Source organism: Passer montanus, unplaced genomic scaffold (assembly GCF_014805655.1).
Source record: "Passer montanus isolate IOZ18808 unplaced genomic scaffold, ASM1480565v1 scaffold21, whole genome shotgun sequence".
Taxonomy (NCBI): domain Eukaryota; kingdom Metazoa; phylum Chordata; class Aves; order Passeriformes; family Passeridae; genus Passer; species Passer montanus.
This window is the reverse complement of record NW_024366703.1, coordinates 7,925,600-7,938,336: the sequence shown is the minus strand read 5'-3', so window position 1 is coordinate 7,938,336 and position 12,737 is coordinate 7,925,600. Positions and strand designations below refer to the sequence as shown.

The 12,737-nt window shown below is 44.7% G+C and overlaps 2 protein-coding genes across 5 annotated transcripts in view; one reads left to right on the top strand and one right to left on the bottom strand.

Annotated features, from left to right (window-relative positions):
* The window catches only part of COL17A1 (collagen type XVII alpha 1 chain), a 58,285-nt gene extending 49,972 nt beyond the window's left edge, over positions 1 to 8,313 (top strand). Inside the window, exons 47-57 of the mRNA XM_039709322.1 lie at positions 6 to 143; positions 748 to 831; positions 1,498 to 1,626; positions 2,696 to 2,785; positions 3,314 to 3,427; positions 3,679 to 3,831; positions 4,617 to 5,036; positions 5,225 to 5,365; positions 5,949 to 6,011; positions 6,238 to 6,309; positions 6,477 to 8,313. Of these exons, the coding sequence (XP_039565256.1) occupies positions 6 to 143; positions 748 to 831; positions 1,498 to 1,626; positions 2,696 to 2,785; positions 3,314 to 3,427; positions 3,679 to 3,831; positions 4,617 to 5,036; positions 5,225 to 5,365; positions 5,949 to 6,011; positions 6,238 to 6,309; positions 6,477 to 6,526 (1,454 nt within the window). The 3' untranslated portion in view covers positions 6,527 to 8,313. The remainder of the gene's footprint in view (positions 1 to 5; positions 144 to 747; positions 832 to 1,497; positions 1,627 to 2,695; positions 2,786 to 3,313; positions 3,428 to 3,678; positions 3,832 to 4,616; positions 5,037 to 5,224; positions 5,366 to 5,948; positions 6,012 to 6,237; positions 6,310 to 6,476) is intronic.
* Positions 7,394 to 12,737, bottom strand: part of SLK (STE20 like kinase) — a 49,321-nt gene continuing 43,977 nt past the window's right edge. For all 4 annotated transcript variants that reach the window (XM_039709323.1, XM_039709325.1, XM_039709324.1 and 1 more), the window contains one exon: positions 7,394 to 12,510. In XM_039709323.1, coding sequence (XP_039565257.1) covers positions 12,364 to 12,510 — 147 coding nt within the window. In that variant the 3' untranslated portion in view covers positions 7,394 to 12,363. The remainder of the gene's footprint in view (positions 12,511 to 12,737) is intronic.

The window sequence follows — 12,737 nt, the reverse complement described above, 5'->3', positions numbered from 1 at the left end:
TGTAGGTGACAACGTCAGACATTATTTCACTGGTGCCCAAGGCCCACCAGGCCCTCCAGGCCCACCTGGACTTATCACCACTGCAGATGGGATGACCTTGGATTATGCAGAGCTGGCTACCCGTGTCATGAGCTATATGACAAGTAAGCACCATGTTGGTAAACTCTGTACTGAGTCATGCCCTCAGCTGAGCTTGTGCAGCACCTAGGAGGTAAGAACCAGAGGAGAAATAGAGTGCTGCTTTTTAAATAGTGGCACTCCAACCAGGTTATTCATCTTCAGCAGTCCAGGCCCAGGACTCTGCACAGCTGAGGTGTCCTCTGAGCCTTGTCCTTTTTTAATGGTTAGATTAACTAGCAATTGCTGCCATTTAAAAAGTCTTATATTAAACATTTGCTGTTAGACTCTTTGACACCCCAAAGACCCCAAACAGAGATGGCTTTATTTAGTATATGTGTTCTCAAGTATTTGGGGGTTGTCTTGTGTGCTTGGGGCCCTCCTAAAGTAGATGAAATCCCCAGAGATTTTGGAAGTAGCCTGGAATCTCAACCAGAAATGCACAGAGCACACAGCTGTGTGTGATGACCCAGAGATGACCAGGAGGTGTGAGAGAGCAAGTGTTTGATAGCTGGGGGCATGAGAAGGCCATTCTACCAGTTAATTAATTCATCTGTCCTTTGTTCTTTCCTGAACCCCCCTCACCTTTTGTCTCATACTGGCTCATGTAAAACCTTTTTGTTCCCACAGGCTCTTCGGGTCGCTATGAGTCATTTTCTAGCTCAGTATCCACTACATCCCTTTTGTACCAAGAACTTCTGGACTTGCTGCAAAGTAAGTGATCCTCAAGGGAAGCACGGGATTGAGGGTAAAGCATCCTGGAGATCTCCCTTTCCCTTCCAGTCTCCAGTCTGCAGCTGGAGTTACCTGCAGCTACTTCAGGGTGTTCTGCTTTCCAGCTCCCCCACTCTCGCTGTTCCCCTCATAGCCTAGCTATATTGTTGTTCTTAAGGTGCAGGGGACCCCCAACTCTGCATTCTTTTCTATACACACTGTTACTGTGGGCTGACAGCTAAGTTCCCAGGTTGTCATTTGGCTGTCGCTGAAGGTAATGATTTTGCTGGCCAGCACTGTGTTCCAAATGGCTCCAAAGTGTCACAAAACTCAGCATGATCTTTTCCAGCTGAGCTGCTTTTTGTTCCCTTCACCCAAGAAATTTGTCCAGGGTGTCCTGAAAAAAACAGACCAGAGGGAGGTCCCTTAAGCCATCCAAATTCTCATCCCCCTCCTACACTTATTTATAGGAGCCTTGTAAGAAATGTTTCTGGCACCATATATAGGACAATTCACTCAGAAAAGAGGGAGGAAAGGAGCTTTGCATCCATAGCTTTTGATGGTTTCTTTGGTGGAGGGGGCTCAGTTCACAGGCTGGGAACTCCTCACACCTGGTGTCTGTGCAGCAGCTGGACAGCCTTAAAAGATGCTTTTTTTCATTTCTAGGGGAAGAAATTCGTCAGTATCTCATTGGACCTCGGGGCCCACCGGGACCTCCTGGGCCAGGGGGAGATGGAATGTCTCTGTCACTGGATTATGATGAGCTGACCAGGAGGTTTATCAGCTACTTGTCAAGTAATGGTTTTATTAGTGTGTGTTTCCATCTGTTCCTTTGGGGGCCCAGCACAAAGCTCATGCTGTCAAGTCAGTAGAAATTATTCCAGTGATAATTGTGTGAATCCCTGTGTACAGAGACTTCCTCACAGGGATTGTGAGAGACTTGGAGGAGAACAAAGATACCTTGTAGCTAAGATACCACTGACAGACTAGTAATGAATCCTTTCATTGTTAAAAATTGAGCTTAGGAACAAAATTTCATCTTAGCCATCTTAGAAGTCCCATCAACACCTTTAAGTGCCTTTCTAACCTTTATCTCTGTGGTCAGGATATATTTCTCTGTGAAAGAGTTGGTCTGTGCCCACTTTGTGTCAAGGCAGCTCAGGCAACAAACTCTTAGAAGATAGTTGAAACAATTTTTATGTTTCTGCTTCATATTCCTATCTGTAAAGGGGTGATATGGCATATAAGAGCTGTTTGACAGAGAGAACTCCTTGGGTATCCCAGCAGCAGTGCTAAAATGCCTAATCCTGGTAGCTGCAACTGTCTGCTTAAAAACACACCTGGTACATGCTCAGTTTCTCTGAACTGCTCTTTGAGACCAGGTGTCACTAGTGGAGTGCCTCTGAGATGGAGGGAATTTCCAGCAGGAAAAGGCAGCACTCCAATGGCTCAGGCAGGACAGTTGCATTTTGTCAGCAGGGACATTTCATTAACACAAATCACAAAGTGCAGAGTGTTGCCCTAGAGCTGCAGACACAGGGAGAGCAGCATATGCATCAGCCTGTGGGTTGCAGCTGAGCTGCAAGTCCAGGGGTGCCCCCACCATGTAACAGGTTCATGAGGTGCAGAGCTTTTTCCAGGAGTAGAAGCCTCTGCCTGCCAGTCTGTAGGTGTCCTTGGGATTGTCAGGGCAAAGTTACAAGTCCAGAACAAGGTTTGAGCTCTGGCTCCTGGCACAGCCTGCTGATGGGGACACTCCACTCTGCAGGAGCCCCTCCTGCATTGCCTGTGAAGAAGCCCTGCAGCCTGTCTGCCCACACTGTAACATCCTATGCTGATAATATGGATCTGTTTGACTTTGCAGGTTCTGGGATGAGCATTGGACTGCCTGGACCACCTGGGCCTCCAGGGTCACCTGGCATATCTTACAGTGACCTGACAGCGTACCTGAGAAGTAAGCCAACCTCTTCACTCTCCTGCCATGGGGCTCTACGTGCCCCCAGGATTTTATTTTACAGCCTTAGTCACAGAATTTCCCTTTTGGCCTATTATCACAAACCCTCTGATAGTCCTTTGTCCTTAGCAGCACTGCAGGCCTCTGCTGGCACCTGCACACCCCACAGGGGGCTGCAGCTGGATCACCATGCTCCTGTGAGGAGCAGCAGCAGTGGGGCTGTCTTGGAGATGGGCATGAAGGGGCCCTTTGTTGTATCCAAACTCTGCAGCATAAAGGCATCATTTCTTATGCCTCTTTAAAAGTGTATTTTAAAAATAAGGACTTTACTCTCTTTGGAATCACCTGACTGTCCAATGTGACATCTACATGCAGGGAAGTGGGGTGCACCAAGAAGTCTGCACCACGAGTGCTGGAGAGAAAAAAACCTTCTACTTGCCTGTATCTGGCATAACCTGTATTGTCAAGGAGCATTCATTAGGGTTGTGGCTGTTTGGGTGACTTCTTTTCTTCCCTTGTGTCTTGCAGACTCTGAATTCAGTGGTGTTGTTGGGCCCCCTGGTCCTGCAGGCCCCCCAGGACCTCCAGGGATCCCTGGATCACCTGGCACCTCTCTGGAGGACATCTCTGCCTACCTTCAAAGTAAAGCCCTTGTGTTTCTCACAGCTGGCAGGGTGTTTTTAGATGCTGGGGGGACTTGAGGCTGAGATTTAGCTTAGCAGGGATGTGACTGCCCACTGGAAACAAAGTCACTATAAAGAAAATAATTTTGTCAATGTTGTCTGTAAAGGGATAGAAGTTGGGGTTGGAACCTTTAAACTTTCATGATCCCCAGACATGTGAAATTTCCTTATCCTCTCACTGATGGAAAATAATTCTTTCCCTCTCTCAAGATGTTGGATACTCTTCCCTTTCTGGAGTCCGGGGCCCACCTGGCCCTCCTGGCCCTCCAGGACCACCAGGTTTCTCTGGAACCGGCCTCCTGTCCTATGCTGACATCACCAACAGCGATGAGTTCAGGAGTGAGCTGATCCAGTACCTGAAGAGTAAGGGAACACCATCCATCCTTCCTGCACACATCCCAAGACATGCTTTACCTTGTAGTACCTTCACCTACACCTGTGTAGGTGACTGGCTCTGCCACAGCTGAGACATTCCTGTAGGAGCCTTCCCTGAACTGGGGCTACCACAACACCTTCCCTCTACAGCCACATCTACAGGAGTGCACTGCACCCTGTAGGCTTTTCCCCTCTGAGTCCAACTGCCAGCCAAAGTCTGTCTTGAGACAACAGGGACAAGCACTGGGTAGTTACAGTTGGCCTGTGCTGAACATGGGTCCCTAGTAAGGTCACCAGCAGAGTTTTACCATGGGAAAAGCATTTTCTTTGGCAAACACTGCCCACAGAGCCATGGATAACGGAGGGGTTGCAAGGCAACACTGAGCTAGCTGTGAAGAACCAATGGTCTGAGCTCATCCTGGCAAGTCATCCAGGGCAGGCTTTCAAAAACACCTCATTTTGGCAAACTGGTCACAGAATGGCTCTTTTGGCAGAGGTGCTGAAATTGGCCTGAGGAGTACAGCCTTTTACAAAATCATTGGGCATGTTCCTAAGATTGGGCACACAAAATTGTGGGAGATGGGAAGGAAGAGGGTGTCTTGCCATCTGTGAAGTTCAAGGTTGACATGTGCCTGCTGCCTGAGAAATAGCACTGGATGAGGGTCACTGATGGTTGATGGTACAGAACTTCACGCTCCAGTCTTCATTCAGATGATATCACAGGACCTCTGTCAAGCCCAGTGTCCCTGAAGTTCTCCCCTTGTATTTTGTAGGTGATGAAGTTCGAAGCTACATCTCAGGACCCCCTGGACCCCCTGGGCCACAGGGACCACCGGGACCCAAAGGAGACAGTGGCTTTGTGTCTGGGTCTATGTCTTCATCATACCAAGGGTTACGAGCTTCTGAGCACTTGCATGGAGGATCCCTTGGTGCTGAGGGCTCCCACGGGGGCTCACTGGGCACAGGCAGCTCGTATGGCAGCTCCATGAGCAGCAGATCCTCTTACCACGCCTCAGTGGGCAGTGATGGCGCTTACGATGCCTCCATGGGCACTGATGGGGCTTTTGACGGGCTGCTGACAGAGGAGGAATCACACAGGAGATCAGCAGGGTCAAGCAGATCCTACAGCAACTCCTTCACTGGTTCCCTGGATTACAATGAGCTGGCACTCCGTGTGTCAGAGAGCCTGCAGAGTGAGTGCAATGCCTGCTCATCCTGACCCTCCCTATCCCAGCCTACAACTCCAAAGCCCCTGTGCCTGGTCACGCTGTTCACTTCCCTCTCCTTCCTGCTGCCTACATATCTCCCTTACACCTTCTGCCTCAGCATGCAGCCACAGTTCTCCCAGAGCTCCTTTCAAATGACATCTTTAATTCCACAGGTCGAGGTATTCTCCAGGACCTGATGTCTTACACAGCACAGGGACCTGCAGGTCCCCCAGGCCCTCCTGGTCCTCCTGGCATCAGCAAGGTCTTTGCAGCCTATGGCAATGTCACCGCTGACCTCATGGACTTCTTTAGAAGTGAGTGACATTTTGGCTTGGCATTTCTGGCTCATGCATATTAGATCTCCCCAACCTCTCACAGACCTACTGATCTTCTCACCTTTGCACACTGCAAAAGTCAAGGTGCAGAGTTGAAGGTGGATAGTCTTTCCATCTTCTTCCTTGCTTACTGGGGAGGTGCAGTCATATCATTAGGAAGGACATCAGTTTTTCCCACTATTGGTAGGAGACTCATCCCAAACCCTGAAGGCCTCTGTGCTTTCAAGGTCTGTGGCCCATTTTAACATGGCTGGGCTGGCACATGTACAGAAACATGAGCTAGCTGCTCACTCTGCTCTCAGATTCCCCACCCTGAACATGGGCCAGCTCCAGCCCTAGCGACAGTCAGGACACGCAGAGAGATTGACAGAGCAGTGCTGGTGAAATGACATCACAACCTATCCTTGGGACTTTGCTGGGACCAAAACCCTGTTTTAAAACCTTGCTGTCAGTCTAATCCCATCTAACCAAGAAAAATGTGCTTCCAGTGTGACTCACAGCTTTTCTGAGTGGGCAGTGGTTTCTCCCATTCCTTCACTCTCTCCTTCATTTCCCTCTCCAGCACATGGTGCCATCCAGGGGCCACCCGGTGAAAAGGGAGAGAGGGGTTATCGTGGACCCAAAGGTAAGGCTTGCCATCCTTTCCTTCTTCAGCCTTGTCATGCCCAGGAAGCAGCATTGTGACCATAGAGGTCACAGCACTGCTCGAGGTCACACCTTCTCACAGTGAGGGTGGCACCTTTAGGATCTCAGCGAAAACATTGTCCTGACTTGGTGTCCCTTCCCGTGGCCTGTCCCTGTCTGTGGGTAATTTGTGCTCAAGGGCAAACTTGGTCTTCTCATTCCTACAGGTGACCCTGGGCCGATGGGCCCACCAGGACGACAAGGACACAGGGGACCAAAAGGAGAGAAGGGAGAGAAAGGTAGGAACACCTGTCATTTCCAGGAGAGCAGGGTTTGACTGTCACAAGTGGCACCAGCCCATCCCTGGGAATAGCTGGAAAATACAGCCTCAGTTTTTTGTTTGGATCTTTTGTCTTTTTACATGGTCTTTTCAACTAACTCTCCTTTTGATTTTTCTGGTCCCCAGGTGAACAACTTTATGTTGGCAGAAGAAAAAGAAGAGCTGCCGGTGTTTAAGGAAAGAGGTAGCTCAGTTTTGCACAGGGCAGCATTCCCAGCAGCCTGTAGAAAATTAGCCTGAGTCTTCACTGCCTTAATGCTAAAACATCCTCACTGCTCAGCTGACCCCTTAGAGTTGGTAGTTCAGATCTGAATGTCTCTTGTGTGTGTCCAGCATGGCCCTAGTGTGGTTGTTTGCTCCTTTTACTGATGTTTGGCTTCGTGCTCCTGAGCTCCCAGGCTGATGTCCTTGGGATGACAAGGGCTTCCTGTCTCACCTAGTCCAGGCTTCTTGTACTACTCCCAGATATGTAAAAACCTGAGTTTTTTAACAACTAGCCAACTATGCAGAAAAAAGAAAACAATCCCATCCCCACCAAATGTACAGTTTGTCAGGGATCAGATGCAGCCCACAAGGTCCTGTGAAAGACCCTGGTCTTGCTCCACCCTGGGAGTCCCTCTCCACAAGCTCTGCCAACCCCAAGTGGAGCCCATTTATAGCAGCACAGTGAGACAGGACACACATGGGGCCAAACCAAAGCACTTTTAAACGTAATTTGTTTATCTCTTAAAAGTATTTTTATATTTTTTTCTGGTTTTTTAAACACTGGTGAAAAATAATCTTTAATGTAAACAGCCCAATTAAAGTGTGTTTTTAACCCCATCCCTGAACTATTGAGGATGGCTGTTCTGTGCTTGCAGGTTGGTGTGGGCAGGGTGAGGCACCTGAGATGGGTCTGAGGTACAATGGTAAATACAATGGCACAACATTAAATACTTTATACTCAGTTGTTTTACACATTGTAAATCATCCCCTTCCCTCAAACACTTGTACAAATCACTTGTATTTCATGCAAGTTTTCCATCAACAAAACTGAAACGATCTCAGCAAACTGTGATTTTATTGTATTTACAGCAGAATTATTACAATATTCTACAGAAAGCCATGAAATCAAATTACTTTGAAAAACAAGACAAAAAAATTTCCCAAAACTGTTGTATGGCTGCTACTGCAAGTTCACTTCCACAAGCTGTACAGAGACCCTTAGCCAATTATTCATCCATCTCATGATTTTTGGTTGCTTTCTGTAAGGCAAAAATAACTTGGTTTGCAGATAACACAAAACATTCAACAAACCACTGGGAGAGCACAAGGCTGGCGGTGCCTCAGGCGCGTGTTTTGTCACAGGATGCTCCTGCTCTGCTTGGCTTCCTGACAGAAAATAGGGTGACAGTACATTAGATGCCACTCCATGTCCCTTCCTAGTTTCTGTTCTTTCCACCATTTTAGGACTGATTCTCATTACCAGAGAAGCTTTACCATCTAATTGTAAGTGTGGAAGACTTTGTTAAATCAGGGTAACCCTGGACTCAGCCACTCCCGTCTGCTTTCAGTACAGGGAAAGCACACAAGCCCTTTCTCATGGGTTGGGCATGAGCATGTTTTTGCTTAAGGGGTTTTCCTCTGGCACCACTGACTGCCCAGACACCAGATGTGCAAAGGAGCTACAAAAAACAAAGCATGACAACTGAGCTGGAGAAAAGAGATGCAGAACAAGTAAAATTTCTATAAAAGAAACACTGTAATTTCCTTTGTATTCTTCCCTTTATCTGTTCTCATCTTTTGCAAGACTGAGAAATGATGGGACACCTTGGCCTTGGCTTGCATGTAAACAAGGAAGATTAATTCTCTCTCACCTTAACTTCAGCTGCTATGAAGATGGCTGAAATAGCCTGAGAATGGGAAATTTGCATGGACACATCAATGCAAGGAAGTTTCAGAGATCGAGAACTACAGATTTTTATGTAAAATGATGAGAGTGTAAATCCTAACATAAAACTTATCGACACAGTGATGGCCCTAAACACTCCCCCCTGCCCTTTCCTCCAACAACCAGACAGTCACTGTCATCCAACTTGCCCCTCTTCCCCATAGCAGATGAACCAAGAAGCAGTAGATCAGTGGAAGCAACTAGCACCAAGCTTATTTCTACTTTTCAGTTTTCAGCAATGAAGTATTTCTGAGGTCCTGGGAGCTACAGCTGCACAACAGCTCTGAAAATCAGGCTACCTAAAAGTGGACTCAAGTGCCTGAAGTTAAACCACCTATTTGAATCTTTCCTATACCAAAGCAAGCTTGAAATATTTGCAAGGCAGATACTATTTCAACTGGAGAATCAGCTTAAACTTCCTATGTGACACTGCTGTCACAGTAGACATGATGTGACAAAAACTATTTCATTGCTGCTTTGCTTAGCTCTGTCCTAGTTAAGGTGCCATGTTTCCAACTTTTAAGGATAATAATTCAGTAGAATAGAGTTACCATAAAGTCCTCTGGGACAGAAGAATGATTTCTTTAACTGTGTGACAGATCAGATATTGAGTACCTGGGAATGCAATTTTAAAAGAATATTAGCTTAAAAGATTACCTGGAAAAAAGGATGCAGCTCAGACTGAACATCAGTTTTTAATGTGATGTGAAAAATCACTCTGATTGAATGCTGATGGTCAGGATAATGCAGCCAGCAGGGAATTTGAATTCAGGTGCCAATTCAAATAAAGATTTTCCTTCAGAAGGTGTTTATAAATCAGGACCTCCACAAGCAACCATATGAATAACCACTTCAGTGTTGTATCTTTACATGATGTATATAGTTCTCATGTATACACCAGCGACAGCGGAGTGCTTGGAGAAGGAAAATGTGTTTATGGAGATCAGAGAGGATCTAATGCTGGAGTATTTCTTCATAAAATAAGCAGGAAAGTTCCCTTGGAACTTCAGAAGATCAAGTGCTGCCACAGCCCATTTTCTGCTGGGTTGGTAACCCTTCCTCAGCCAGAATCTCCTAAAAACAAGTAGTAGGTGCACATAAAGACCTTCAGGCCCCGATCTCCCTAGATGCCTTAAGCAGTGCCAAAATGCACTTTCAGAGCTTGGGAAGCACATGGTGTGAGGCTAAGGCCCTTGCAAGCAAGTTTTCTGTGAGGATCAGTTGTAAACACCAGAGGACAACCCACACACAGCACAGCAGTCCAGGGGTTTATTGCCTTTTCTCATTTTCCTGTGGACAGAATTTACAATGTAGTAAAACCCAATGGTGAGCAAATACTGATTTGTGGTTAGCTTTGGAGGAGCGTGTGGGGACAATGAGATCTGCCAAACAGTAAGAATTTGTAAATAAGTACATTGTTTTGGCTGCAGAAAACACGCTTTACCACCCTGGAGATGGAGCTGCTAACATTCATTAGGGAGCTGACGTGAGATAGTACCAAGATTGGATTTCGCATCTCAGGAGATGTTTTTTAGGCCTATGTGAGACTAAATTAACTTTGAATTGAATTTTCTGACACTGATACAATATTGTAACACCTCTATCACATTCTGCAACACTTAAACCCAATTTTATCAGTCTACATGTGTAAGTACCCATGCTAGTTCTTGTTATCACTCAGTAAACATATTTTTGTGCTTGGTATCAATTCTCAGCCCAGTTCACAAGGCTGCAAGTGCTTCACAGGGCTCCCCACCTGGAGACCTGAGCAAGGCTTCCATTGCCACATGTGATCCCTCCCTTCATCCCAGAGCTCAGTTACAGTTATTTGTGCAATTTACAATGAGATCAGATTGCAACACCTGTGTGAAAAGGATCTTCAAATAAAAGATGTAAGAGATTCAGACAGAGGTAAACAGAATGCCAATACACATTAGCAATGTATCACTGAAACTACCAAAAATATAAGGAGAAGATTATTACATTTCCCTGTGAGGATTTAATGGGCATGAATGTAGACATAATCCAGAAGAGGAAATCTGCCTGCCCTGCCTACTCCCCAGGTAAAGCACTGAGCCTACTTCATACGAAACTGCAAACAAATTCTGTTAAATAGAGATTAGGATTATTTAATGTTATTTTAGTAACAGTCAATTTATGAAGGTGGAGCTTAAAAAGCAAAAGGTCTTCAAAGACTTGTTTCTCCCTACTAAACAACAATTCAAAAAACTTTGCATTTAGCAACAAAGAACATTCTAGAGATATGGTGTGTGAATTTACAACAGTACACAATACACATTTAAAATAATAAAATGCCAGAAATTAAGGCTAACTAGTAAAGTAATTATGCTATCAAAAAGTTACAAAATTTAAATTAAAACATGCATTTTCCAATTTTCTTTTTACTGTGCTGTCTTCATTGAGAAGATACTGGTTCAACATCCAAGGATTTCAGCATCCAAGGTTTCAACCACAGCAGATTAAAGTCCTATGTTAATTTCTGAGTTCATTGCCATGCAGCAACACTGTTCCCATGAAATGAACGCCATGGAATGGGCACCAGTTGCACGGTCAAAGCAAGCAAACAAAACGGGTGCAGTTGATGCCCAAAGATATCAGAGAAAGTCAGGCCTCAAAAGACAGAAGCAAATACTATTTTACAAATAGAGCTCCAACATACCCAAGTACAGCTTGTAACACTGTCTTGATATGACTCAACCTCTATCCATCAAAAGGAGTGCAGCAAAAGTGACCTAATACAGCTGTATTTCCCTACCCCGCTATAGGAGACACAGTTCAGATTTCCCACTACAGATCAGTCAGGCAAATAACTTATGGTACATCTAGGAACTCAAAAAATAAAACCTGCCTATGTTAGTAGGTGGCAACACAAAAGCAAAACACCCAGCTTCATAAAGGAGTTTGTATATTTAACTTAAATCTTTCCTTAAAATAATAATAATAAAAAAAGCAAACTAACACTTCTAGTGAAATCAGACTTTAGCCATGGTTATTTATAAATATGACCATCCACCTCCACTTCTGTCATGGAGTTCAAATGAACAGACTTTGGTAAGAACAGAACAATGGCTCTACCCATTCCAGGTACAGTTAGAGAAACCACGTGCATTTTGCACACCACTTTCTAAAAAATACATTCTACAGTTTTTCAATTTGTAGAACTAACCACCTGTATGTAATAGCTAAAGAAAATAATAAACTGTGCATTTTAAAGTTAGCATTTCTTTCACCTTTACATATTTTAGTGCAAAATATTTTAGGGTGAGGATTTACAACAAAAATGGCAGTAGCAGCAAGAAATCTTGTTTTGTACAGTAACAGCAACACTAAGGAGTTTTGTGTTTTTAAATGACAAAACAGTATCCTGTTGCCAGGATCAGCATATCTAAGTGTTTCAGGCACTGTGTTAATTAAACTAGCACCCCATTTCATTATGGAACTAATGGACAAAACATGTCATGGAGATCAGCTCAGTTTAATTTATGCCAGAGGTCTCTTTCGAAAGAAGTTGCAAAGGCTTTTGTTTTTGCCAATTGCGTTTAAACATAAGGGTTTGTTTTTTCTGATTACTGGCATGTTCTTAGTAATTAGTTTCAGTCCTTGCCACGAAGACACTGCTCACATTATAAAATTTTAAACCTCTCATGGCAGTTTCAAATGTGGAATTCTGTCTTGGAGAAATCTGATGCTTAAAAACACAGTAGCAGAACTAATATTACACCATTTAAATGTTCAGATGAGAAACCATTTTTTTATGATGGGAAAGAGCATAATTAATATTTCAGGCTTAAAGTCAAAACCGTAGGTAACGTACTTTTAGAGACTGGGATAAAAAGCCCACTTAGTCTTGAAACATCTGAAGGACGTAACAATACCACTGTACACCAACACTCGGTTTGTTTCTTCTGTTCAGGGGAGTGAAGAAACCGCTCCTGACACTGATTGTCTCCACTGAAAACAAGACACGCGAGGTCCCCGATGTTCATTCGCCGCGGGTAAGTCGGGTTAGACCGTAAGGAGGGAAAATTCCAAACACCAAAAGACCTACAGAAGTTCCCAGAGTTATGACCCAGTGGAGTGAAGACTGGGGATTGGGTAGAATTTGGAAATCCGGCTTTGTGCTGAAGGATTAAGGCATTCAGATTCTCCAGTCATTTTAAAGAAAACTTCCTGTTCCTGCAGTTTTCTGGCAAATTCTTCTTCCAGCATCTAAAACCAAAATCAGATTGTCACAGGATTAACAAGACAAAGTACAAGAAACCCATTATTGTGGAGACTTTTTTCTGATTGATCTCTGAACTGTGTGAAACTCTACTACATTCCCTTTTAAAATAAAATAATCCCCCCAAGACCAACCTCCACCACCAGCTATATGTCTGCTATATACCACTCAATTTTTGTAGTAACCTACTGGCTTTTAAGAATGAATTCCTACC